Source organism: Falco biarmicus, chromosome 9 (assembly GCF_023638135.1).
Source record: "Falco biarmicus isolate bFalBia1 chromosome 9, bFalBia1.pri, whole genome shotgun sequence".
Taxonomy (NCBI): Eukaryota; Metazoa; Chordata; class Aves; order Falconiformes; family Falconidae; genus Falco; species Falco biarmicus.
This window is the reverse complement of record NC_079296.1, coordinates 42,984,114-43,008,985: the sequence shown is the minus strand read 5'-3', so window position 1 is coordinate 43,008,985 and position 24,872 is coordinate 42,984,114. Positions and strand designations below refer to the sequence as shown.

The window sequence follows — 24,872 nt, the reverse complement described above, 5'->3', positions numbered from 1 at the left end:
AAAATATTTTTTAAATTTTCCCAGGTTATTTTCTAATGCCATCATTAAAGGAGCATGAAAGCTGCAGTGACCTTAACTCTTCTCCACTTTGTCTCCTCTTTTCCTGTCCCCACCCCCCCTACATTAGCCAGGCACTTATTTTTAGATAAAGAACAGATAAGCAGAACAATCCATTTCAGGGGAACACATCTTCACCTGTCACCCAGCTGACTGACTGTGACTCCTGTGTCTTATGTTGTTGGCTATTCAGCAGTGAGCTGATCACCTGGACCTACCTGAGGGGAAGAAAATACAGTGTCTCAGACAGTGTTTTAAAAGTCTTTTAAACTGTTGTGTCAAACAGCTCTGAGTAACTCCCTTGCTTGCTCACTGTTTTAAGAGCATTTTCCTAAACAGAAGCAATAGCAATGCCACAGTCTTTTATTATGCTTTTGTCAGTAGGCTTTAAAGACTTTCAGATTCTCTCCCCTGCTTCTCAGGTGGAGTGCAAGCTGAGCAGGAATTGGGCTGGCTGACAGAGTGCAGGTCAACAGACAGCTAAGCCACAGCTCTAGTTCCTAAGTCCAGGGTGCCCACTTTCTGTCTAGGTGTGGGCTAGCTTCATACTGGCACAATACTAGCTTCCCCTTTCAGGCAGGTCCTTGGGAACATGCAGGCTTAAAACTATAAACGGGATGTACAATCCCAGTGTGGTAGGCTGTTGCCGTCATCTTTCTCAAGAGCTCAGAGGCAACTCTCTCACCGCATGAGAGAAAAGCACAGAGCCTCCGTGAAAAAAGATGAGTCTTTTTGTTCTCTGTGGCTCACTCACAGACAGTCTTGTTGCTTGGGGGCAGTTAGAGTATAAAGAGCATGTCTGCATGTAAACCCTACCTGCCTGCATAGAGGGATACTACACATATGTAGGCAAAAGAGCTATAGCACATCTGGTATTAAAAGCAATTATAAGACCCTTTAAGTTGAAGTGTTTGGGGGTTAGGACTCATCTGGCACATAGAAAGTCTGATCTTATCGCAGGGCAGCTGCAGATCAAAACCAGTCCGTGGATAAGCGTATGGCATCCACTGGCAACATTTAGAGCTGTGTGCCCTTCTCAAGATAGGGATTTTCCTCACTTACCTTCTCTCCCACACTCCACCCCCCCTAGAATATCTTCAGAATGTAAGTACAGCTTTCCTTTTCCCCCATGGTAAGATTGCAATTATGGTTAAGTTCACAGCTTAACTCACTTATAACTGCAAATTGCTGTTTAAGGGGAACATCTGATCTGTTCTGAGATATATTTATGTGAAAGATGCTACATGAAAAATAGACATTAAGAATATTATCAAAAGCCATGTATTACACTGTGTTCCAATTAAAAAATATTACAATCAGCAGGCATTCCTACTCTAGCTCCTCCTGAAAGAGGCTACGTTCATTTCTGCATGCCTGCCTTTCCCCCCTAAGGCAGTGTGGCAGGCTACAAAATCCAATCCCATCCCAAAGCAACATTCCCAACTAAAAACTGGGCCTCACCGGGAAAGAGTTCAAAACATTTAACAGTGCTTTCTGACACTTCTACTGCTGGAAACGTAGCCAGCTGTGTGAAGAGGTAATTCCTCCACATCTCTGGGAATCCAGCCATTGTGGTTTCACTCCTGCTCATCATACATTCCCACAAGCCCCATGAGAATCATATAGCCTTTGGGCATAGTGAGTACACTTTAAGAGATCACAATTTGAGACAACGGGTTCTTTGGTTTTCATTTCTGATTGTGTCATACAGTGCAAGTGCCATAGCCCCAGCCTCTAGGTATGACTGAATTACTTAAAAATATAAAATCAATACCATACAGCACAGGCTCTATGTCATGAAAATTCTGACAAAAACACGTTGGCACCTCTCTATACTTACCTTGTGTGGGATAAGGACAGAAATACCAAAATTATTTACCCTAATGAAATTAATATAAGTTTATGAAGTGTGTTTATTTTTGGGTGGTGGTGGTGATTGGGTTTTGCTTGCTTTTTTTTAATAACACTGACAGAACAGCCTTCTTTGCAAAAGAAGGTGTTATGAAAAGTTTCTCTCATCATCACAGGGCTTAGTATTAAGGTAAATGCGCCTCTGTCTTCAGAGAAAGAAACACTGTGCGTAAGAATAAGGGAGATAATAATACAGAGCTTTACAGTATGAATATGAAACAGCATAGTTAAGACTTGAGAAGCTAACTGATGACTTTGAACGAGGACTGCTGCAGGGATATCAGTTTGGTACCCACCACTTAACAGACTGTATTTTTTCACTATGAAAAAACCCCACCCAGTTCTCAAAGTAGTGTCGGTGGCTTTTTTTGCAGTGAAGCATACCTTTTGTCTGCATTCTATTTGTCTGATTAAATCATTCTGGTATTCCTTTTAAACACTGTTATGTAAGTAACCTCCCCTGTCATTGCACTACAAAATAGACCTTCTGCAGGTGATTTGTGGAGGAACCAAGATGTCTCTAAAAAGATCTGAGCATTCTGGAACAAATTTGATACTGTCAGAAGGAGGGGAAAAAAACCCCACCAAAACAAACACAAGGAAGCTGCAAGAGGTAGTAGAAAGCAGAGTTCCCAAACCAGAAGTTACACAGAACTACCTAGTTTGATAAGAGAAGTGTAGGTAAGAGAAATGCTTACAAGTTTCCTGAAAACCACCCAATGTTAAAAACTTCTAAGAAACTGAGCTAATTCAGGTAATAATAGCACTCCACTGCAACACCCTAAAATATTGCTCTTAGGAGGAAAAATAAAAAGACAACACAAAAAATCAGCTAGGAAATAAATGGACTAATATGTAATTGACAGATACATCAGGTAATTAATTATTAAATCACATGCTGTTTGTCAGCTGCAAATGGAAGACTTCTGCATAATTTAAGACCATATTTTAAGCACTATTGAGTCTACTGCTTGAAATGTCTAATTTTCAACCAGTTTTTGCTCCCCCCAAAAAGAGGGGACATGTATCCCTACCTTTGTCCAGTTTTAACACCTAGACTTCATGTATTTACAAGCCATTACATGTTTATTTTCTAGAAAGATAATTCTATATTCCCATCCAACCGTTGTTCTTCTCCCTTTCTCCCAATGACACAGCAACAGCGATGTCCCTATCAGCACAAAGAAACACTGTACAGAATAGACCTAGAAGCTTGTTTAAGAGAGACAGTATCATCATTCTATAAAACGTACTAACCAGAACTGTCTTCTTGACGCATCATCAATGCCAGGTTCTACCTTGAACTGGTATATTAAAAGTCCACATTATATTATCTTTATTCAGACCTACAAAGGTCCTCTATTTTGCCAGGCCATGTCAGAGCGTACATATGACTAGTTCACTGCTATTTTTCAACCTAAACAAGCTCAACGAGGTCTTGTTGCTCACTTACTCTGGAGATGGTCAAGGGCATGTTGAAGTCCTTGCCCCCTTGCAGTCGGAAGCCCCATGGTCCAGGACCATTCAGAGTCACGCTGTAAGCCATTTTGTACCGCTTTCACAAGGCACTGCAGAACAGAAGGATAAGGTAGACAGAGAAAGCGTGAAAAAACACAGAATGAGAAAAGGGAAGAGTTTTATATAACGAAAGCAATTCTCTTTCTGCCTTGCCTGTTCAGTCGTGCTCTGATATCACCCAAGAATAGATGGGAGCTATAATGCAGATGCTGATATCCCAGCTGAGTAGGGCCCATAAAAGGTTTGTAACCAGACACCTACTATGCAAAGACTTTATGACTCAGAGGTCTAATATAGCCCCCAGGGAAGGGGACAGATCTTTCTAGGCTTCCCAAGCCCCTCTTCATGCTCAGTTACTTTATGGGCAAAGCACATTTTGTAATAAAACAAGCAAAAAATATCCCGTGCTTAAACCCCAAACACCCAAATCTCTTTACTAACCTGTTAACAACTACATAGCCATTTGTTACTTCTACTTCAGAACATACGTTTATTGCACTGTGATATATAATGTGCTACAAACAGGTTCTTTTTACATAGATCTTTCTATATGTAGCAGGAAAGGCACCAAAAAAAAAAAAAAAGTTTACCTTCTTTTGCATTGGTTTGTTAAACTGAAAAAAACAGTATACACTACATGCCTTTAGCACCACAAAAAAATCCCGCAACCTCATGTCTGTCTCTTGGTTCCGTAGCCCTTGCTTTCTCAAGGGAAAATTAAAATTTATTCTCTTTGAATGCAGAAAGAAGTATTATGGGTTACTTCTAATCAGCATTTAATTTCCGTGGCAAAAGCACAGTTTCACTACCAACCTGTCTCATTATTTCGATACAAGTCTTCTGAAGGCATGACACTTAAGCAGAAGGCTAGGAATACAAATAGCTAGCTAACTGCTCCCTTAACCCATTCCTTGATTTTTCATAGTTTATATTCCAGTTTTTAGGTGTTCCATAAAACTTTATAACCCTTGCTCAGTAACACTGGATAGCATTTCTGCCTTAGATTTGGAATAGCTCAAATAAGAGAGAAAAGTGACGAGGAGGAGCTGTTGGCAGAACTACAGATACAAACAAAAAGCTTCTTCTCTCAGGGCAAGGCTACAAACGTTAAATAACATTCACCCCTTTCAAGTCATTAATATGTGCAGGACCTCCAGAACCTGTCTCTCTGCAGCACCATTGCCTTTACCCTTCAGTTACAAAGAAATTCCCATTACGTTAACGTGGGAGGGCAAGAGGCAGAAGAGCACGGGTTCTACTCCGATAATCAAAAAGACGACCAAAACCACATAATGCACTAGAGCGAGGCAGCTCAGTTTGAACGTTGATAATAGGTCATTCACCCCAAACACCTACCTTAAAACGTGACAGAAAAACTGATGGTGAAATGGCAGAGAGCAGACACTACCAGGGCCTCAGCCTTTCTCTAAGGAGATGACCAATAATTTTTCAAAAACCATGAGACAATGTGTCTGTTTAGTATTCACAGTGGCAGAAAAGCCATTTGTACAAGGGAATAATTAAGCTCTGCACAGACACTAGACTAAACCACATAACCACTTTTTTTAGTCAGACATCCAAATTAAACCACAGCAATTCACACAGATTTAAATGAAACTTACACTAAGCCAGTAGAACTGGCCCAAAACAAAACAAATAGCAAGACACAGCTTTAAAAGAAAATGGGTTACTGGTGTCTCTCGAATACCTCTAGGGCATATTTACATCAACAGCATTTGTAACCTACCCTATATGAGTCCAGAACCAGTGATGTTTGGATGGTGACTTTGAAGGGAGACAAAATGCGATTTGCACTTCAAATGCCAGTTTTCAGGCCTGCCAGTTTATCTAGTAGCTCCATTTCTAAACACTAGCACTGGGTTTGTTTATTTTTTTAGAAGGTCACATGCACACATTAAAGATTGAAGGTAAATCCTCATTGCACTATTACTTTCCTTTTCCTGGGAATTCACTTCTGGTTTTTAGTGCTCTTTCTTGGCTCCACTGCAAGGGTTCAGAATGGAATAAAACCAGGAATAAGACAAGCACAGTGAATCGTTGCTTCACTAGTAAAGACAGTATCACAGAAAAAAGTATTAGAAGAGAGGATATGTTTTTACGGACTGTGAATTCTGTGCCCATTACCTTCCTGTACCTAAATCTTGAGTCATTTGTGTTAAAGGAAAAAGAATGGGGCGTGAGTATGAAGCAAAACCCAGAACAGAATAGAACTGCACAGCAAGCTGAACAGAACTACGCATTAAGAAACAAGAAACAGAGATGCTGTTTAATCTAAGGCTCGTGCTTCTATCCTACTTTCACATGTGTAACATGCCATTTGCTTATCAGTTTAGGACATCTGAAAGGATCTGTGAGATCCTTCAGGCTGGGTGATGTGCTAGGAAACTAGAGTGATAATCTCGTTAGGGGCACTGTCATTTGAATGAAATGTTAAACTGAGGTCACTTGTTCCTACTCCTTTCCTTTCTGTCTGTGTCTGCATGAATGTTCAGCATAGCTTGGCACTTTTAAAAAGAAAGTGTACAGGCTACGCCGGTGCTCTGGCCAACATTCCCCTTCCAGACAACAGGACCTCTTTCACATGCCTGCACTATCACTACCAAGTGCACCTGGGAGTAAAAATATTTCAGAGTTTTCTTTCTCTGGGCTTCTCTTAAGTCCTTTCAATCCTGTGTTTGTTTCCCCTCTGCCTGCCTGGGGAATGTTCTGTACCTAACAAAGAAGTGCGAACAGTTAAGAAGCTCATGCATGTAGTCACGTAGAACCCAACTCCATTAGCTGGGGACACTCTATCATAGGTCTCACTTGTCTTCTACAGACTTAATACAATCAGCCTGTAAGTAAGTAAGAAAGTGATCCGCCCAGATGACTGTTTCAACCCTACCCTGTTTTGAAAGGTGAGAGACACGAGGGTTCTCACCTTGTGAAATATCCTGAGCAAACCCAGGAACTACATTTGTGCAGCAGGTACCATGCCATCATGGCTACCAGCACAAACCTAGCAGAACACAGTGAACCTTGTGATGTTTAGATGAGGTTTTAGTTGCTTTACATAACTGCCTGTTAGACTGTTCAAAAAATCATTTTTTGTTTGCTTCAATAACAACATTTTTTTTTCTCTTGGTGTACCTTCTTCCCTATGTTCTCCAGCTACGTCAAAATCTAGGATTTGCTTGCAGTTCCTTCCTTCAGACAGAAGTTGTGCTGAGTCAGATAGGGTCACCGGTGTAAGGAATGACATTTAAAGAAAAAAACCCCAAACATATTCCAGGAGTAGGGTAACATTTTCTCTGCAGATATCAAAAGAAAAATTTGTCCAGAGCTCAGCAGGTCCCTCGCTGAGCTATCACCCAGCTGACAGATAGGAACAGTTGTGAGGAAGCTGGATGGGTACCAGGCTCTGCAGGCTCTACAGCAGAGGAGAGTGCTGCCCCCCACAGCGAATGCCTCAGAGCCCGAGCAGAGCTGTCCTTCCACAACTACGTCAGAGGTGTTACACCAGCAGAAACAACTCACATATGCTAGGAGACCATGTTGTATTACGGTGAACTGACTTTAGGAAAGCTACAACTGCATGCTTGGGAGTGCATAGCCATTAAACGAATGAAATAAAACCCACCAGTGTCAACGCTAAATTAAGGTGGAAGGAAACAAGTAATGGAAATTCCAATTGTTCAAGTTGCTACTACTTCATTAAGCTGGCCACATTACTCACCAGTTATATTTTAGCTGCAGCGGTAGATGTACTCATAGAAGAGCCTTGAATTACTGTTACTGCAGCAACAAGGTTGTATCATTAGGCATTTCAGAATTAGATTGCTTGAGTCTGACTTCTGATCTGCAATAGACTATGCATCTTTGGCTTATAAAAAGATTTCATGCAAGGTCATGGTTTCAACATTTAATGTTTTTCTTCAGGCAAGTGAAAGACTTTCCCTGTGGAGGAATAAACAATAATTTCTTCTTTGATAAACAGATCTTCAACAAGCTGGATAAACATGCCTTTGAAACAAAAACTCAGACAAAAATATTGGCCTTCATTTCAGTCACCCTCAACTGAGGGAGTGGCGGTATGAGAAAGCAGCATTCTGCTTTATGACAAACGTGTCCTTCTTGTCCCATGGATTCCTGCACTGTCCCCAGTAAGATTATCAGTCTTCCAGAAGACTGGAAAGGCAATGAGAATGGATTGGGAGCATGTGAAGAAACTACTCACCTAGACACTTTCATGAAGAAAATTCAAGCTTTGAACAAGATGTCTGATGTATGCAATCCTAGAGTTTTCCAAAATTTTGAATTAACCCAATGTTAATTATATTCCACATGGAATAATGAGGAAACAACAGCTGTATCTGAGGACTGATCTTCATTGCAATCCACAGGACAAAACAGCACGTTTACTATATAATGGGTAATCAGTGCTAAAGAATTTGAAACTGACACATTAGAAATGTAAAGGCTTTTTAGCTCTCAATTCCTTCCTTGCCAATGTCAAATTGAATATAAAATTACTGAGAGCTAAGATTTTTTTTCCCACAGGTTCAGCACAAGTTCAATATTGCTTCCAAAGCAAGACTATTATACAATGCAAAAGAGCTCATTGATGTCTCCTTTCCTTCACTGCTGAGCTCTGAACTAAGTTGAGCTAATCCTATTTGTACTTCCATGTACAGCTTTGTTTCACCCATTTAATCAAAATACTTCAGTTCTCACAGAACCTTGTATTTCTGAGTTCTTACTAGTCCCTTTATCAAGTTGTCCTAAATCCTGTATTTTGACCTTTCTTAAGAAGTTAAATTTTTTATCATGCTTGGCTTCAACAAGTTTTGCTTTGTTGATACCTTTCTAGTAATGTGGCTTGTGGGTCCCAACAGAGTATAGTATTGCTGGGGAGATATGCTACAGCAGTATAATGATGGAGTATTATCTTCCTTCTCTGTAACACAATCCCTTCAGAAATGGAGCTGAAACCGTTTTCTCTTTGGCTGTTTGCTGCTGCCAGGATCACCTTACCAATTAATCGTATCTGCTGTTTACCCTCACCTCTAGGTCCTCCTCCATAACTACTTTCAGAATTACGGAAAAATGACATTTCACACTACTTTTTCAGCTAGGTGTTTTGGGTTTTTTTCCTGCCATGACCTCATTCCACTACCATAAAAGACTGCCTATATATCATAGTAGTCATGACATGTAGTCAGACATGACCTTTAGAAGATTTGAAGATTTTTGGTAACTATGTTAAACTGGAAACCATACCTGTGGAGAGACAGGCTGCTGAGGGAAGAGGAAAAGATACCTGTCCAGACTGTTTTAAGTGACTTTTTTGCCCCTGTATTACCAAAAGGCTTTAAGCGTATGTTACCAAGTTCTCACCTCACCAGCATTCCAGTCATTGTTTTGAAAGGCACCCACTACAGCATGTAATACTTAATACTTCTATGGCGCCTACCTTGCCAAGATATCCCATGTCTTTTTTTAAGGTAAAGAACACCTCAACACCTGTTGTTGTTACCACATCCTTTTAACATATGTAACCATAGCGCTTAGATTACCAGCTTTCGGTCACAAAATGAGTCGACAGCAGCAACTGGATTAAAATGAAGGGCTCGGTTTCTAATGCAGGTACTTGAACCAGAAGAAGGTTGCTAAATGCACTGCCGTTCTGTTGTTATCACTGTTCCCCAACGCCAGGCTGAAACCAGGAAAAGTTGTAGCAATGCTGTGACTACTGTAATTTGTGCCTTGCTGCAGGGGATTCTAATTGACGGTTTTGTCCTACAGGAGAAAACAGCAAAGGAGAAAAACCCAAACCAACACGAACACACCAAAAAGTGGCTTAAGAGTCTATGTGCGGGTCACTGTCAGCTCCACACAGACCAGGGCCTGAGCTGTGATATGACATCGGTGTCACAGCACCTGCACGGAGTCGGCTGGCCTCCAGAGAGCCGGTGGTTTGGCACAGCACAATCGATGTACAGCAAGCTTAGAAGAGGGGATCCTGCACGGTCAGTGTACAGTGTCCATTGCAGAGATTCCTCAAGGATCACCACAGGACGCTGAGGCAGCGGCGTGCCCCTGCGCATACGCCCAAGGATGCAAGATTCAACCTTAAACTGAGCCGCCTGCCAGCAGTCAGATTTCAGACAAATGACCCACCTGCTCGCTCCTGCCCTCCCAGGAAAGGCTTTACCGGGCAACGTTTGCCACTGGGGAAACTCTTGAAACCCGCAGGGAGACTTTTTCGAGGCGGCAAGAGGCTCCCGCTCGCCAGCCTGCCCCTTGCCAGCCGCCTGCGGCTCGCCCGGCGCCTGCCTCCTGCCCGTTCGCCTTCCGCCGGCCTTAGCGGGAGCCCGCTCCCTCCCGCAGCCGCGGGGCGCCGGGGCGCTGCCTGACGGAGCGGGCCCCTCGCCCGCCGCCGCTCCTTCCCTCAGCGCCGCGGCGCCACCCACCTTGCCCACTTGCCGTACCTCGAGCAGCGCAACCGGTAACTCTAGGCCGGCCGGGCGCCCACCGCTACCGCCGGCCACGCACCGCCTCGCTGCGCCGCGCCGCGGCGGGTGGGACGGGCGGGCTGGGGGTGTCGGCAGGCGTGGGACGGCCGCTCCCCCCGCCGCCAGGCGCCCGAGCGGGCCGGCGGGCGCAGGTTCCCGCCCCCGCAGCAGCTGCCCTCAGCGGGCGGCGCTTGCGGTCACACGCACCCACGGACATCCCCCCGCGCCGGCCGCGGCCAGAGGGCGGCCCCGGCGAGCGAGGCGGCGGCCCCGGCGGGAGAGGCGGCGGCGCCGGCGGCACCACCCGCTCCCGCGACGAGGGCGGCGCCGCTGCCGCCGAGTGGGCGCCCGTAACGCGCCCGTAACGCGCCCGCGGACCTGCCGGGCGCCTCCGCCGCGCGTGGGCGTGGCGTGCCCGTAGCGCCCGTGCCCGCCGGGCGCCGCGCTGAGGGGAGCCCGCCCGCGCGCGGGGCCGCCGCCAGGGGGCGCTGCGCGGGAGAGCAGGAGCGCGAGGGGGCTCGCCGCCGCGGGTGGTGGCGGAGTGGCCGTTAGCCGAGAAACCGTTATCAGCCGTGGCCGAGCACTTTGTAACAAAATCCGTTGTTGAACGGAGATCACCTCTCGGCCCCGGTGGCAGAGCAGGACGGTGACACAAAGCTGTGGGGAGCGGTTCGGCTGCGCGCCGGGGGAGCAGGTATCGGGGGGGGGTGGGGGGGGTGGGAGCGGGCGTTACGCGTCTGGATGCCCTCAGGGCCGCGGCGAGGGAAGCCATGGCGGCGGCGGCGGCGGCGGCCGCGGGGGGGGGGGGGGGGGGGGGGCGCCCTCCTGAGGGACTCGGAACGTTCTAGAAGGCGGCGCGGGAGGCGGGTGCTGCCCCGGCTTGCCGGCCACTGCCCGCCAGGGACAGCGGGCTCCGCGCCTGCCGGCGGTGCCCTGCGCATGTGCCTGAGCGCTTGGCGAGCGGGGAGCCGGCCGCCTCCCGCCCCCGCGAACCCCCCAGCACGTGTGGGAGCGGCGCGTTCCCTCGGAAAGTGGAGGTGAAGTTGTGTTATTCCCCCAGTGGTTCCTGGTGTCGGTAGGTAATGGTCGTTTGAACTGAACAGAAAAGTTAAAACGGCTGCCCAAGAGGAGACAGGGGGTTTGGAAGACAATTTTCAGAAAAATAGAGAATGAAGAGCGCCGTTGCCCAACTGAAGTTAAGCTGCTCGGCCTTGGGGTGACCGTGACCGCTGTTTTGTCAAGACCCAAGCTCCTCACTACGTACACCCCTCTATGCAGCAGTGACATGCGATTATTTGCTTTTTAATATTACGCTCCCAAAGGTATCTTCCAGAAAGAGTGAAAGTGGCTGAGCCACTGCTTTATGAGTTCGTTAAAAATCAAATCAAATCAAATCAAATCAAATCAAATAAACGCCTGTTCCGAAGCACTGAACACACTGGAACCCACCCCGCGCGGCCTGGCTGTGGGCGGCCCGGCAGCGCGGGGCCGGGGGCGCGGGCGGGGCGGGGGGCGGCGGGCGCGGCGGCCCCGTCAGCACCAGGGACAGGCGCCTCCCCGGGCCGCCCGCCGGCAGCGCCCCCGGAGCTGTGGGGCGCGGGGGCAGGGCCGCCTCCCCCTGCCGGGGCTCCCGGGCCACAGCCGTCAGCAAAGCCTTCGCGATGAGAGTCCCGACAGTGCCTCTGTGTCGCCTGGGGTTTTTGATTATAAATCCAGGAATGGCACCGCTGAAATGCGCAACGAGCGTTCGCAGCGCTTTCTCAACGCAGCTCTAACCTACTTAAAAGAACGGCCGTTGTGATTTAGTATTCCCCGTGTCTTACAGAACCTGAAGTCTCTATTCCACGTGTGCACTGTGCCTGAGTGCTGACTGTGATGCATATTAAGTAGGCTCTTTTGGTCCAATACACGGGATGCACAGACCAGGCCAGGAAATCGTGGTCTAAATTATTTCTGTATTTATATTTGGCCAAAGTTCATAGCCATATGGATTGTGACTTAACGGTAGTTGCAAAAATATCCCACTGACAAGTCAGCTTACACCCCCAAAGGAAACATTTTGCATCTTGTCGAATGCCGGAATAAATTGCTTTTCGCAGAGCACTGAAGTTATCAATAGTTGCAAGGCAGCGCAGTTTAAGTGAAAGGTGTGTCAGATCTAAGTCAATGTGCATACAGAGCAGATCGGTTTTACCACGGATTGTAAAACCAAAAACCTTGCAACTTTTTTTCCCCCCCAAAGTACGACAAAACAGAAAATAACAGGATGGTTGCTGTGAAAGGAAGAAAAGCGTACCATAGCATTGTCTACAGTCAGTTTTATAGAACACTTGCTTTTCAACAGCATTATTAGATACCAGTTTTTACAAAATTCATTCATAGCTAAAATTATACATCTCATTAGGAAAAAAAAAAATTATTATGCTGACAGCAATATATTTGATGTGTCTTTTAATAAAGAAAGCAATTAGAAAATTGATATTAAAGTGCCTGTTTGTGGTTACTGATGCCTTGAGCCATGGAAATACTGAAGTATTTTTTTAGAATTGTTTCTTATTATACAATTAATCAGAACTATGAACCATTGTCTGTTAGATTAGTCTTGAGGCAGCAGTGAAATTGTATGGTAAAATGTAAGAAATTTGCTCAAATCAATTTATTATAAACTTAGTGTATCTTTATTTACGAATGGTTATGCTAACCAACTCCGATGATGATAGATACTTCTATATCTACCGGTTAATGAAAGTAATGGATATTTGCAGAGGGTAACTGCAATGAGGTGCTTTTCAAGTAAGTGATTAGTTGATCCTGAAGTTGGTATAACAAAAGACCTAAATACCTTTTCCTTCATCTGCCAGAAAGCTTTGGAATGTAAGGAGATATTTCATTTTTCAGCTTTGAATAACATTTTTACTGTGCTGTAAGCCTCCCTCTTGTATACGTTCATACCCTGTTTGCATCAAGGCTACTTGATTCTCTTTAGGAGGATTAAGTGGGAATAAATCAGGGCAGAATCTGATTTGACTTTCTGTGGCACACGGCTAGGCACTTCTGTGTGCTCTGTACTAGTTTCATCATATGCTGTATGTGTGTGCATTTAAAACCCTCCTCAGACCCTCAGCAATGTGTTTAAGGGGTAGGAATTTTGATTGTCAGAGGCTTTCTTTTTGCAGTGGGATCTGTGTTAACGAGTATCAGGATGGAAATACATGTTTTGTTACCCTTGGAGTTAGCTGTATAGCTCTTTGTCAACCTTTGAATTCCTTACCAACTCTGCTGTCTCTTAGAAGACCTCTTTAAATAACAAAAGCTGCAAAATGACCACAAATAGTTCTCTTGCAGATGGGCAAGCCTTGTAAAGTAGCATCATTGATGACTTAGGCTGGAAAACATGATCCAGATGGATGGAAGCTATGTTTATTTCATAACGAATAGGGTGATGTTCTGTTAGATTATTCCATTCTACACATGATGATAGAAAAAAATCTTATTTAGATTTAAGGGCTTATACCTGAACCTTTACAAGGCCTTTAGCAATCTGATTTTCTGCTCCCTGTTAAGTATATCAGCAAGGATGACCACAAATTTGCACATAATCCTGTTCTGGTAAGTGGCAGATCAGTTTTGCTTCAGTATTTGTTTTTGTTCAAAACAGGGTGAAATTCACTAGCTTGTGTGTTTCTCATTAGGTCTTCTGAGGCCAGGGAATTTGAAACTATGGGAGCTCTACCTGCTCAGCACTCTTAGAAAAAGCCTACAAACTTGTTCCCAGAAACTTGTGCCTGTGTTGTGGAGAGACAGAATCTGTTGTCCTCTTTTTCTAGAAAGGACTAGTAACAGTATTAAACTTGCATTTTAAATAACATTTCCAAAATACATTGCTGACCTACCAATGGCCTTGGAATAGTTCTGTGAAACATCCTCAGGAACACCACTTAGCACAAAAAGCTGAAGACCGAGACTGTCCAAACAACCCTGTTTGCTTTCTGGAAAGTAACTTACTGGTAGATTCAACTGTGCATTTTTCTCTGTTACTCATTTAATGTGATTTGCTTAATTAACTCATGAGTTTCGATCCAGCCTGGAGGACTTCCTTTCTTGTGAAATTTAGATAGTTCTGTCAAGAGCTAGTTCTGAGTTTTCCACAAGTCTTTCTCAAAGTCTTTTGTCCTTTCTTCTACTCACAATCTGATCTCCCCAACTGTGGCATTAGCTGTTCATCCTCAGTTCAGTCACAGATCTCATGAATATATAATTTTCCTCATGTTTGTATATATATGTAATATTTTAATTGTAAATAAGCCCCTCATTTTTTGCAAATTTCTGCAGTATGGTTTCGTTAGGGTTATGAGGCATTTTAGTAAGCTCTCCGCACAGTTCAGTTGCAGTAACTGTCAACTGCAGGTACAATCGTCACAGGTGGAAATGTGAAAGAATGATTGCTGCCCACAGGGCTGGCCTTCTCAGCTACTGAGGGGTTCCTCACCAGTGCTGGTGTTAGGAGAATTAACGTGTAAACTGAATACACTGCAGCAGAAAATAAGGATCTGTTTCTCCCAGGAGAATCCTTTTGACATCGGATCTTATTCCCTGCCTTGCTGAAGGAGTTACGGTTCTGAGTTCAGAAATAAACTAGTAATGAGTGTGGCTTTCTGGGAGCCTCTGCCTAATTCTGTATCAATATCAAGTAAGTATCAAGATACTACCTTTGGTTTGGGTAAGGTCTGTAGGTGTTATTTCTCTATGGTGGCTTCAATGTGACTGTTCAGACCGAAGTGCTAACTTTAGAGGAGTGCAGATCTGGGGTGCATGTGCACTGTCATTTACCCAAACTCCTTAACAGCTTCAGTAAAAGGCCTTTCCAATTCTGATTGCTTGTTGCTTAGCGGTTCTGACTTTTGCTGTCCTTTGCACATGCAATGTAAGGGGGCAGGAGATTCGGTGGTCTGTTCTTTCTGTCATTACTGAATAAATGAGCACTTTGCAGAACAACTCGCACTTTTCACTTCCCTTCTGATAAAAGACTGGAAGGAATTTCTTTAAAATATAATTATGTCCGGTTAGCAGTCTGATTCACATGCGATGGTAACTTAATTTCTGGTATCGGCAAAAAAAAAGCTGCCAGGAGAATCTAATATTTTGGATCTTCAAAATTATTTTATTGTTCAGAAGTTCTACAGAAAAATCTTAGGAAAACATAGCAAGTGCAGCTCAGATGAGAATCATATTTTTAGAGTGACTACTATGGTAATTTTACCCTTGTAAGACAGAGACTCATCATTCCCATTTTCAGTCTTACCTTAGCAGTTTTGCAAAGTTCCTAATGTTGTCCATATACAAGAGCAAACAAACAAGCAAATAAACCAATCAAAAGGTCAAGCCGTTACACAGAGTTCAATAAAATATTGTGAATTGCAACTCCAGAGTTTGCTCAAACATAAAAAGAAGGCTGTCCATGTGGTAACCTCCTTGGACTGTTCCTGTCATTTCCCTGGGACACGTTATTAGCGTAACATTCCTAGTACAGGGTAAAGACAGAGTTATGGCAGTAGGTAATTCAAGATGAACTGTCAGCAGGATGAATCCCAGCAATGCGGCTTGACTCAGAAGCCAGGCAGCTTTCATACTTGGGGCCAATCCAGCCTCAAAATGTCAGTGTCGACTACACAATTTCCACAAATCTTGTGCTCTGATTTTAGACACAAGGAAAGCTGGAATTCTCTTGAAGTTTAAACTTGATCTATATTCAGTTAGTTTGTCTAAATAAATGTTGGCCTTTTAATTCTAGCTCGCTGTTCAACTCTTAAGTATTCAGTTGTAAATGCATGCTATTTGTATAAAGGGAAAGGTGAATCTTTTCCCACCTGTTTCACTTGATATCTCTCTGCATTTCTCAGTTGAAGGCTGATTAATCTGTCATTGCATCTTTCTTAAAACAGGCACTGCTAATCCTATGTTTGAGTATGGACAAAAGGTTACAGTTTGCAACCAATATGCAAAACCTTCCTAATTTTGTGTTGCATCAGTCCAAGAGTAAATGACATGCCCATTCACAGATAAACTTGGGCACTGCAGTTAATTGGATTGTCAAGGTCACAGAGGGAGTTAACGCCATACTGTAGCTCAAAACTGATTGTTTTTGATACTTACCACAAAGTAGTGTCAGCTGAATATCAGTCTTGTTCAGTTTGATTACTTGGTGCCTTGATCTCATGATTTTTTCAGTTGAAACAGTTTTAATTGTGATGTCTGAAGAACTTAGCTGAGAAAACTGTGAGCCAGTTGGCTCTTCCAAATAAATACTTACTCAAGCACCACTTTTCCTTGAGCTCTAAAAAATTGTCTGAGCATTAAAATACACATTCCCAGAGTCTTTTAAAAGATAATTTTATAAAGGGATATATGACCTCTAGATTACGCAAATGAAGAAAGACTGCCCAGCTCATGTACTTTAACAAACCAGAATTAACAAGTATTTCACTCTGCTGATGATACATACATTCACTGCATTAAAGCAGTAAAGGAGGAGCAAAATGACACACACTTCTGAGAATTTTTCATTTAATTGTAAATAGAACATGTGAACTGGCTCAGCATTTTTTCTCACAGTGGCTTACAAGTAATGCTTTGGACACTTTGTAGTTGCAGGTAAAGATAATGATTTTAAAATAGACTTGGCAGCCACTGGAGAATGACTGCTGGTATATGTTTTTTTTCTTCAAAGGGTAGCATCTCGGTACCCCACCTTTTAACATCTCACAGAATTTTTCCTGGACTTTCAAGCATAAAGTAAATCTGTTTAACACCACCACCTCAACACATAACCTGGAGTAAGCTATTATTGTAGTAGTATGTCTGTTAAAAGGGAAATAGAACAAACTAAACTGAAACCTAGCACAACAGTTTTCATTTAATACATTTATGCTAGCAATCTGTCCTGCCAGTTACGTAAATCTGCACAAGAGAGTATGTGCAAAAGCAAACATTTGCTACTCAACATCGGTTAAGAGACTGTAGCCAAATGCTCCAACAAAATACAGTGACAGAACTGTTTCAGATGAGAATTTGCCTATTTAATAATGATTTAACCAAAGTCATCTCAGTTTTCATTCACACATTTTTCCATTCCTTTCTTAGTGTTTTCAGTTGTGCTGGGAATAGAGCAGGAACTGAACTCAAAGCATGACAGGCAGGGTGAGGGAGTACGCTAGCTGGATTAGCTTGATTCTCCTAAATGGTAATTTTTTCCTATTTGAAAGGTGTGTAGGAAGATTGTTTCTCAGTTGAGAGGAAGACAGATCGGGAATGTCTTGATGGTCAGATGTGAAAAGTACAATTCATGTAAGATGGGAACTGGCAAATCGGCTATGTAATTTGCACTTGCATGATGTTTTCATGCAGTAAGCAGAATGAAGGACTAGGAGAAAAAGCACACCATGTCAAAAAATGTTCTTGAATACCTCTGTTCAATCACAGTAAGTAAAATAAATTAATTTAAGATGTAGCTTTATTGGCTATTTCAATAATAAAAACGTTTGTTTAGGGTCAGCCAATCTTTCCAACTGAGTTTCAGTGGCCTAGGACTTGTGGAGGACAAGTGGGATACAAATTCAGGATCCTATTATATGAGTAACCTGAGTCAGTTCCCCCACATTTAAAGGAATGTACGAGTTAACAAGAACAGAGCTCCTGGACAAGTCAACAGGAATGTCTTATTCCTTATTCCATTTATTCCTCATTTTGTTATTCCTTATTTTGTTCCTCAGCCCTTCCCTTTACATGTTGGCTATCAATTGCAGAGGGACTGGAATGAAAGTTCCAATAAAATATGGTCTCTGTTATGAGCTTTTTTCTTTTGATGAGATCTTTCAAATTGACATCAAGTAAAATAATAACAGTCAAATTATAACTGAAGTCAAGGAATTCTGCTGGAACCAATGTTTCTTAAGTGGAACCAAGCCACTAGCTCTTGGAGGGAGGAAGCAAAGGCAAGTGCCTATGAGTTAGTCACGTGTTGAAACAGAAACATTATGGTGTCCTCTTGAATTTCCAAATCACCCAAAAAGAGTGTAATTTGCACTGAATGTGTGATAGCTGGGACCGTTGCATTAGTACTTAGGCTGGGACTTCCAAAGAGTTTCAGTTGCTGAATTTCAGTTGAATGTCCTTTGCCAAAACAGGTTCCTTTTCAAATCTCTGTCTCCAGTCCTGAGAGATCCCGAACTGGGGAAGAAATACTAGTGTTGTGAAAATCTTAAGCGAGTAATCAGTAAGACACAAAGTACTTAGTAGGGGATGTTGCTTTATTGCCATGGGACTTTTTGTTTTGTTTTAGCATTTTAACTGAAAAATTCAGAATTGATTTGAGATCCCTGTGAAGTGGTTTAATGGCCATGATTTTCTGTTCAGGGAATCCTCCATAAATAGTGGATGAGAAATTACATCTCCCTGAAACCCACTTTCCATCAGGATCCACCTCATGTGGCTGAATCATTATGCTGCAAGTCCTGATTGATATCGTGCCATTCCTACCTGTATGGCTGTTCTGGTGAGGCATGTGGCTGTGGCCATCTTTTGGCAACAGAAATGCACTGATCTTATCTGAGCCCAAAATCCTAAGTTTCTGAGAAATGGCTTCCAATGGTGTTGGACAGTCAGCTGTGTTATTTTGAAAATTCCTACAGTAATTTTTGTTTTTAAAAGCTAGAATTCAGCCAGCTCACACTATTGCCTTGTTCATTACCTGCTCTAATTAACCAACTGCCTTTGTGCTGTGACCCAGTAAAAATGGAGCAGGTTCAGCAGTGATGGGGATTCTTTCTATTTCAGGAAACAGCACAATGAAGGGAAGCTGCAAGATGCAGCTCTCTAACATACTGTGGCCTCCTTAGCCCTGTCTCTGAAATGACTATGGTCTGGCTTCTGCACCTGAGAAAAAATCAAGGAGGGTTGAGTCAGTGAAAGAAGCAAGGAGAAGTCTGACACAAGATGGTAACTCTTAAGTTCCTTTTCTGATGGTGGCCCACAGTGGGAAAGAGGCATGTTTTCTGTGAAGTTACTGTGTTTTGAAACACTTCAGGATTCCCTAGCGTATTTACAGTTGCTTTATTTTGATGCAGTGCTAATGGGTATCCTGAATTGTGTTTTTTGCTTCCTTTGCCTTTGGCCATCCTCTACTGTGACAATTTGAGGTAAAGCAAGAATTAAAGTGGATGTGATTTATTGGAATGGAGTTTCACATGACGTTTCTTGGAGTTTTCATGTTTTTAATTCCTTCAGTTGAAATAAATGGTCTCTGCAGTGCCCAAGGAGAACAGCTTTTACTGCATGAAACTTATTTCTCATCTGACTGAAGATAATGATCCAGGATCTGAAAGATTGGTGTGTTTTTTTCTTTTTCAGAGGAATGATTTTCAGAAGGAATCTATGCAGTGAATATGATCAACCACTGAGCTGCCTGATGCTACTGCCTCAGCTCTGTCCTTCATCAGATTAAGTTCTCTTACTTCACTGAGCAGCAGCAGAAAGTGAGTTTTAACCAGTGTGTCTGGAAAACAGCACTTTGAATAAGATGTATCAATACACCTCAAACAATACATTATGTGTACAATAATGTACAATACATTAAGTGTTCTGCCATGTGTGTCTGTTACTCAGAGACTTTAGCGGGGGACAGCAGCATCAAAAGGATTCTTATTTTTAAATAACAGTAGGAGGATTATTATAAACCCAGACTCCATCTGTTTACGTGCTAAGGTGAAAGCATACATGGTTTCTTTAAAAGCCAGGAGGGGGCTGTGTTTAATTAATGCTGGCTTTGGCACCTGAGGGTGTTGGGGACTGCTTGGAAAGGGGTACTAGAAGCGTGAACTGGTGAGAACTGGAAGAAGATGGTAATACTGCTGGGAGGGCTTGAAAGCTAGACTGTTCCAGAACTGACTCTGAGGTGAGTGACAAGGAATACTTGACTGCAGGATCTGCCTGGTAGAAGGGAGCTGAGACCTGGGCTTATGGGCAATCAAGAGATCAAGGTTACAGAGAGAAGTGGGGTGAGAAATAGCTATTTCATGCCAGGCCCTTGGAAAGGGTAAGAAAAGGCCTGCCCTCTGGCCCTGTGGAATTAACTGGAGAAGGGTTGACTGGTCACTTATTGCTGGCAGTAGAGAAAATTAGAAGAATCTCTAGATGTGGACTGAGCTGAGCAGGTTCTCTCTACAGTCTGCACAGCAAGGTAAAGGTGAGCAATGGCACTGGGGAAGATCTTCTAAATTCAGATCTGAAACTTTTGGTTAAAAAAGAGAAAAACAATTTTTCTTGGTTTGTTTTTAAACCTGTTTTTCTTATTTTCCTCTTCTTTTTTTTAAGTGACCTTGCATAACATGTCTAATATAGACAAATAAGGGGAGAGGCATTGCCGAAAACATTGAGGTATATTCAGTTTTCTGCTTATGTGCTTACAACTATGACCAGTCTAGTATATATTAAAACTAGTAAAAGTCTGATGGAGAACTGATTTCCTCAAAGCCACAGCTCAGCACTGGGCAGTTACTGTAGAGAATCCAGTGCCCTGTGCTCCAGGCACTGGAAATGCTTCTGTAAGTTTTTAAGACTATAGTCTTATTCTTTCCTTAATTCTTTCCTTTTATGGCTGAGCCTTACTGTATCCTTAACACTTGTTGGAGTTCAAACTTTGGTGAATTTCCCGGCTTTAAATCCTTTGACATTAATGGAGCTCTTTTGTGCATGAAACTAAGAAGCTGGCTCTGAAAAGGCTTGCTTATGTCTGGACAGGACAGAAACAACTCTTTGATGTTCAGAGCAGACTGCACTATGCAGTTATCTCTGATTTTCATTCTAGGCAGTATCCAGGGAAGGCTGTGAAAATCTTATTGGTTTGATTTTATGTTAATGTTGCCCTTGTTTCCTGGATGACACTGCTGGTCAATGACTCCTTTCTTCCACTGATGATTTTTACCCCATTAACAGAGCAAAAATCCCTAAAAATCACTTTACTATCTGTTTGACTTTGCTGACTCCAAGGGACAAACCTTACTGATGAGGCCTCAGCCCTTTTTCAAGGATCCCTCTCTTATATCATCTGTTAATAAGTTGTTTCTCTCCATAGATCTGTTCCAGCACCTTCTCCACAGATAAGTTTTCCTTTTTGCTTATGTACTGTAGAGCAAAATTTGATCCAGTGATTTTAAATATTCAGCCTTCTCAAGGGAATACATTTTTACTTATCGGCTCATTGATCAAAGAATGTACACAATTGCATGATATATATTTTTATTAATTACATTTTACCATTAAAATGCTTGGTTCTACTTGACTCATGTCACAAAGTAAAATATACCTTTAAATGATAGCTGAAGTCAGCATGGTGGGTGGGCGTCTAAATTATTTCTGATGAGTAACTCCTGTAGAGAAAATGAACTACTATGCATCCCTTATCCCCTTCAGTTACAACCTCTGACTTTTATATGTAATAGAATAGTTTAGACGTTTTGATAACTGTATAGTAAAGGAAGAAAATGTTAACAGTGGAAAAAGAAAATTTTATTTCTAGTTGTGAATCCTGGAACAAACTGCAAAAGCTAGTTGAAAGTAGCCTCATGATGATGAAGAGCATGTTATCTGTATTTTAGAGGTAGAAATACTGAGTTATGAGAAAATAATTTTCCCAAGGTCACACAGTAAACATAGAAAAAACCCCACCAGAATCTTGAACTTCTGATTCTAACTTCTGTGCATTTTCTCAGCACTGTCCTTTCTCATCTTCTTAAGGTTTTGCTATACCAAAGCGCTTACTGCTTTCTACATCAAGTCACAGTAGGCCTAATAACAATACAGGTTGCAGCCCAGCTCATCTATCAGTAATAACCTTGGCTTTAAAAAAATCTGAAACTTAGGAGATTTATTAATGTACAGTTCCATGGAGTTAGCAGCAAATACTAGACCAGAAAAATATTTTAAAAATTCAGTCGCTTTTAGTACTGACCTAGCATACTCTTAACTCCTTCATTTCAGTTGTGTGTTCTGAGGAGTCGTGTAGATGTTTATGCACATGATTACCTTCAGGCATCTCAAAAACTTCGAAAAAATCAATTATACCAATCCAAAGAGCGCATCTGAGAATGTGTAATACATTTTTAAAGTACTGGGGCTTTTGAAGGAAATGCTGTTACATTAGACATACAGTCACTTTATATGTGACCTTTCAGGCATGGCATTGCGTGGAAGGGTATGTATTTTCCATTCTGTTTTTCCAGTCAACGGAAAACATACAGCAACTGTAAGTATACCCATAAGTGTCCCACGGCCTATTCAGGAAATGTCCTTTATGAAACTTTACATGGGAGACCTTGTGCTGTCCAATGATGTAGTCTCAGATTTTTGTGTCTTTTTCTGAACCATCTTCTTGTACACTTGTGTAAGTCGCAGTGAAGTCTAAATGTTAAGGGAAATGAATAATGTCTTTGTTTTTACGTAGAGGATAGAACATGGTTTGCTAACTTTTTTACAAGTGTATTGTGTTCATTTTTTTATTGGCTTAAGCTAAATACAGCAAAGTAGAATGCTGAAGTTAGATGATAATACTGAGAGCAGATTCTTGGAAGAAAGAAACACAAATTCATATAATGCAACATATACTGCAACTGCTGTATCATAAAAATTCCCGTCACTAATGTACAAGATAACTGTCTCCAGGAAAAACTCTAATATTAGAAAATCACATATGACTCCATAAAAGAAAACACCAAACAATAATGGACTAAGAGGCACATGATGAGCTTTACTTTCAGGTTATGTCTGTGTTTCTGTGCCGAGACAAGTTAACCTGAGCTGCAGCTCACTCAGCTCTACAGTGTACCTAAGGCTTGACTTAAGCCTGATGAAGTTAAAAAGGATGCTTCTAGAAATGCATCTCTCAAGTTACAGTTATCATCAGAAGACATACTTAGGCAGTTTTTGCTGTGAATTTCTGTGCTTCTGAGTCATACATCTGATGGATTATGGCAGGGTATGTATTGTAGTAGGCCAAATGAAAGTGGGTCTCAAAAAAGTTCTCCCACATTAAGTCTCCTTGGCAAGGGTTGGTTAAGATTTTCCTGAAAGCGATCAAAAAAATCTTTGGTACTAAATCTGCATCAATACTGCTGTTTGTATAAGTTTGAAAAAAACACAAACCAAACCCCACAGAAGGGTAGGGAGGAAAAGTTCACTGTAAAGAGGGACGAATCCCTTTCCATTCTTCCCAGCCTCCTATTTGCCCCCCAGTTTCAGATGAATCTTAATCTTGAGGGCCAATTTCATTGCCACAAGGTGTTTGTAGGTAATGTGCAAACCAACCACTGTGAGGCCAGCTTTGTAGTCTAAATATCATGAGATCCTGAGATCTCTATACACAGTGAGGTGATACCAGTGTTTGGAAAATGTACTAGCATTTTCCTACACTGACATGACTCTTGCAGCATTTGCTTTGATCTGCGAGCCAGGTACATAGAATTCCTGTGCTGTAAGTCTCCAGCAGAACCCTGCTGCTGCCAGGACTGGTATAACTAAAAGAAGTATTTTCCTACAAAATAAAATCTTCTTACTAATGTTTGTGCTTTGTATTAGACTGTTAAGGCTAGATTTGCTCTAGAGAAACTTTTCTGGCTTTGTTAAGCTTACACTGAAGATCTACTGAGTCTACTGAGTCCTTAGAAAGAATGTAAACAGGGCAACTTGGAAATCTCGACAACTGTGAACTTTGCATGAGTTTGGAAATGAGCATTTAGGCTATACATTTCATGGGATAAGAAAGGTATAGTAATCTTGTTGTTCTACATGAAACATTTAGTGTATGGGATTGTGGCTTACGCCTCGAGTTGCTGGGAATGACAGTACTAATAATTTATTTCTTTGTTGTAAGACTACTTTTATATAAACCTATTTATAACATGAGACTCCTCACATTCCTGTGACATTAACAGCTGCAAGGCTACAAGCACAAGTGTTTGAACTGAGATACCTGTTGCTCAGCCACTGAAATACCATTGTCTGATACTAACATTGCTTTGCAGATAAGGGCACTCTCTTAATAGAGGCCTGTGGAAACAGTGGTTTCAGAATCAGACACAGAACGATACCCTGTCAGCGTTTCTGAGATGTTAATACCTTTCACTGAGGGATCAGAGGGTGAGGGACACACTGCAGCACTTCTTGGAATGGCCTAGGTAAAAAATGGCACTGGTCACATGGAGGAAGGCAGGAACACATGCAACTTACCCGTGTTATGCCCTAAAGAGCTGTAGAAACACCCAAAAAGTGTTGGAGAGGCCTTTGATTTTTTTTTCTGAATGTCAGACTTGCTGTTGGTTTTGCATATGACTTCAAGAAAAACACTTTTTGCTACTCTGTCTTACCTGAGAATGTGTGAAAATTTACTCAATGTCACATGCCATGATGACTTTTTAGTCCAATGGTGGATGCAAACCAGTTTCCACAAGTATGGAAAATGAGGCTGCAGCCAGCAAAACACAGGGACTAAGGTCCCTTGCAATATGTGAAAATTTGTAAGATTGGCAACTTGTGAATTTGGCTTATGTAGTGCTTCAATCTCGACTTGTAACAGCCTTTTATTATGCTGGCTCTTGACACCTACCCTCTTTGCGGAACCAAGAGTGACTGATTGCTCAGCAGTTTTTCAGAACTGCTTCTATGATCAGACCAAACATTTTCACTTGTGACCCAAGCCTGAATTTGAGCTTGAGGCGATGGAGGTGAAGAGCTTGTCTGGTAATTCACACTGCTTGCTACTGCCTTTGCCAGCAGGCTGCTCCGTGAACAGCTGCTGTAGTACAAAAGGCCAAAGGGAAGCAC

At 42.4% G+C, this 24,872-nt stretch overlaps 2 protein-coding genes across 14 annotated transcripts in view; one reads left to right on the top strand and one right to left on the bottom strand.

The window, feature by feature from the left end:
* Nucleotides 1–10,114, bottom strand: part of LDB3 (LIM domain binding 3) — a 128,651-nt gene extending 118,537 nt beyond the window's left edge. For 9 of the 13 annotated variants that reach the window (XM_056350724.1, XM_056350728.1, XM_056350730.1 and 6 more), the window contains exons 1-2: nt 9,978–10,114; nt 3,422–3,536 (exon numbers count right to left, since the gene is read on the bottom strand). In XM_056350724.1, the coding sequence (XP_056206699.1) occupies nt 3,422–3,514 (93 nt within the window). In that variant the 5' untranslated portion in view covers nt 3,515–3,536; nt 9,978–10,114. Of the gene's footprint in view, nt 1–195; nt 276–3,421; nt 3,537–7,222; nt 9,631–9,666; nt 9,923–9,959 lie in introns of those variants that run through there. The other 4 variants (XM_056350725.1, XM_056350727.1, XM_056350726.1 and 1 more) reach the window with 4 other exon arrangements.
* A 444-nt stretch (nt 10,115–10,558) lies between these two features.
* WAPL (WAPL cohesin release factor) overlaps nt 10,559–24,872 on the top strand; it is a 159,920-nt gene continuing 145,606 nt past the window's right edge. Inside the window, exons 1-2 of the mRNA XM_056350716.1 lie at nt 10,559–10,695; nt 19,407–19,531. The gene's annotated coding sequence lies outside the window, so the exon portion shown is untranslated. The remainder of the gene's footprint in view (nt 10,696–19,406; nt 19,532–24,872) is intronic.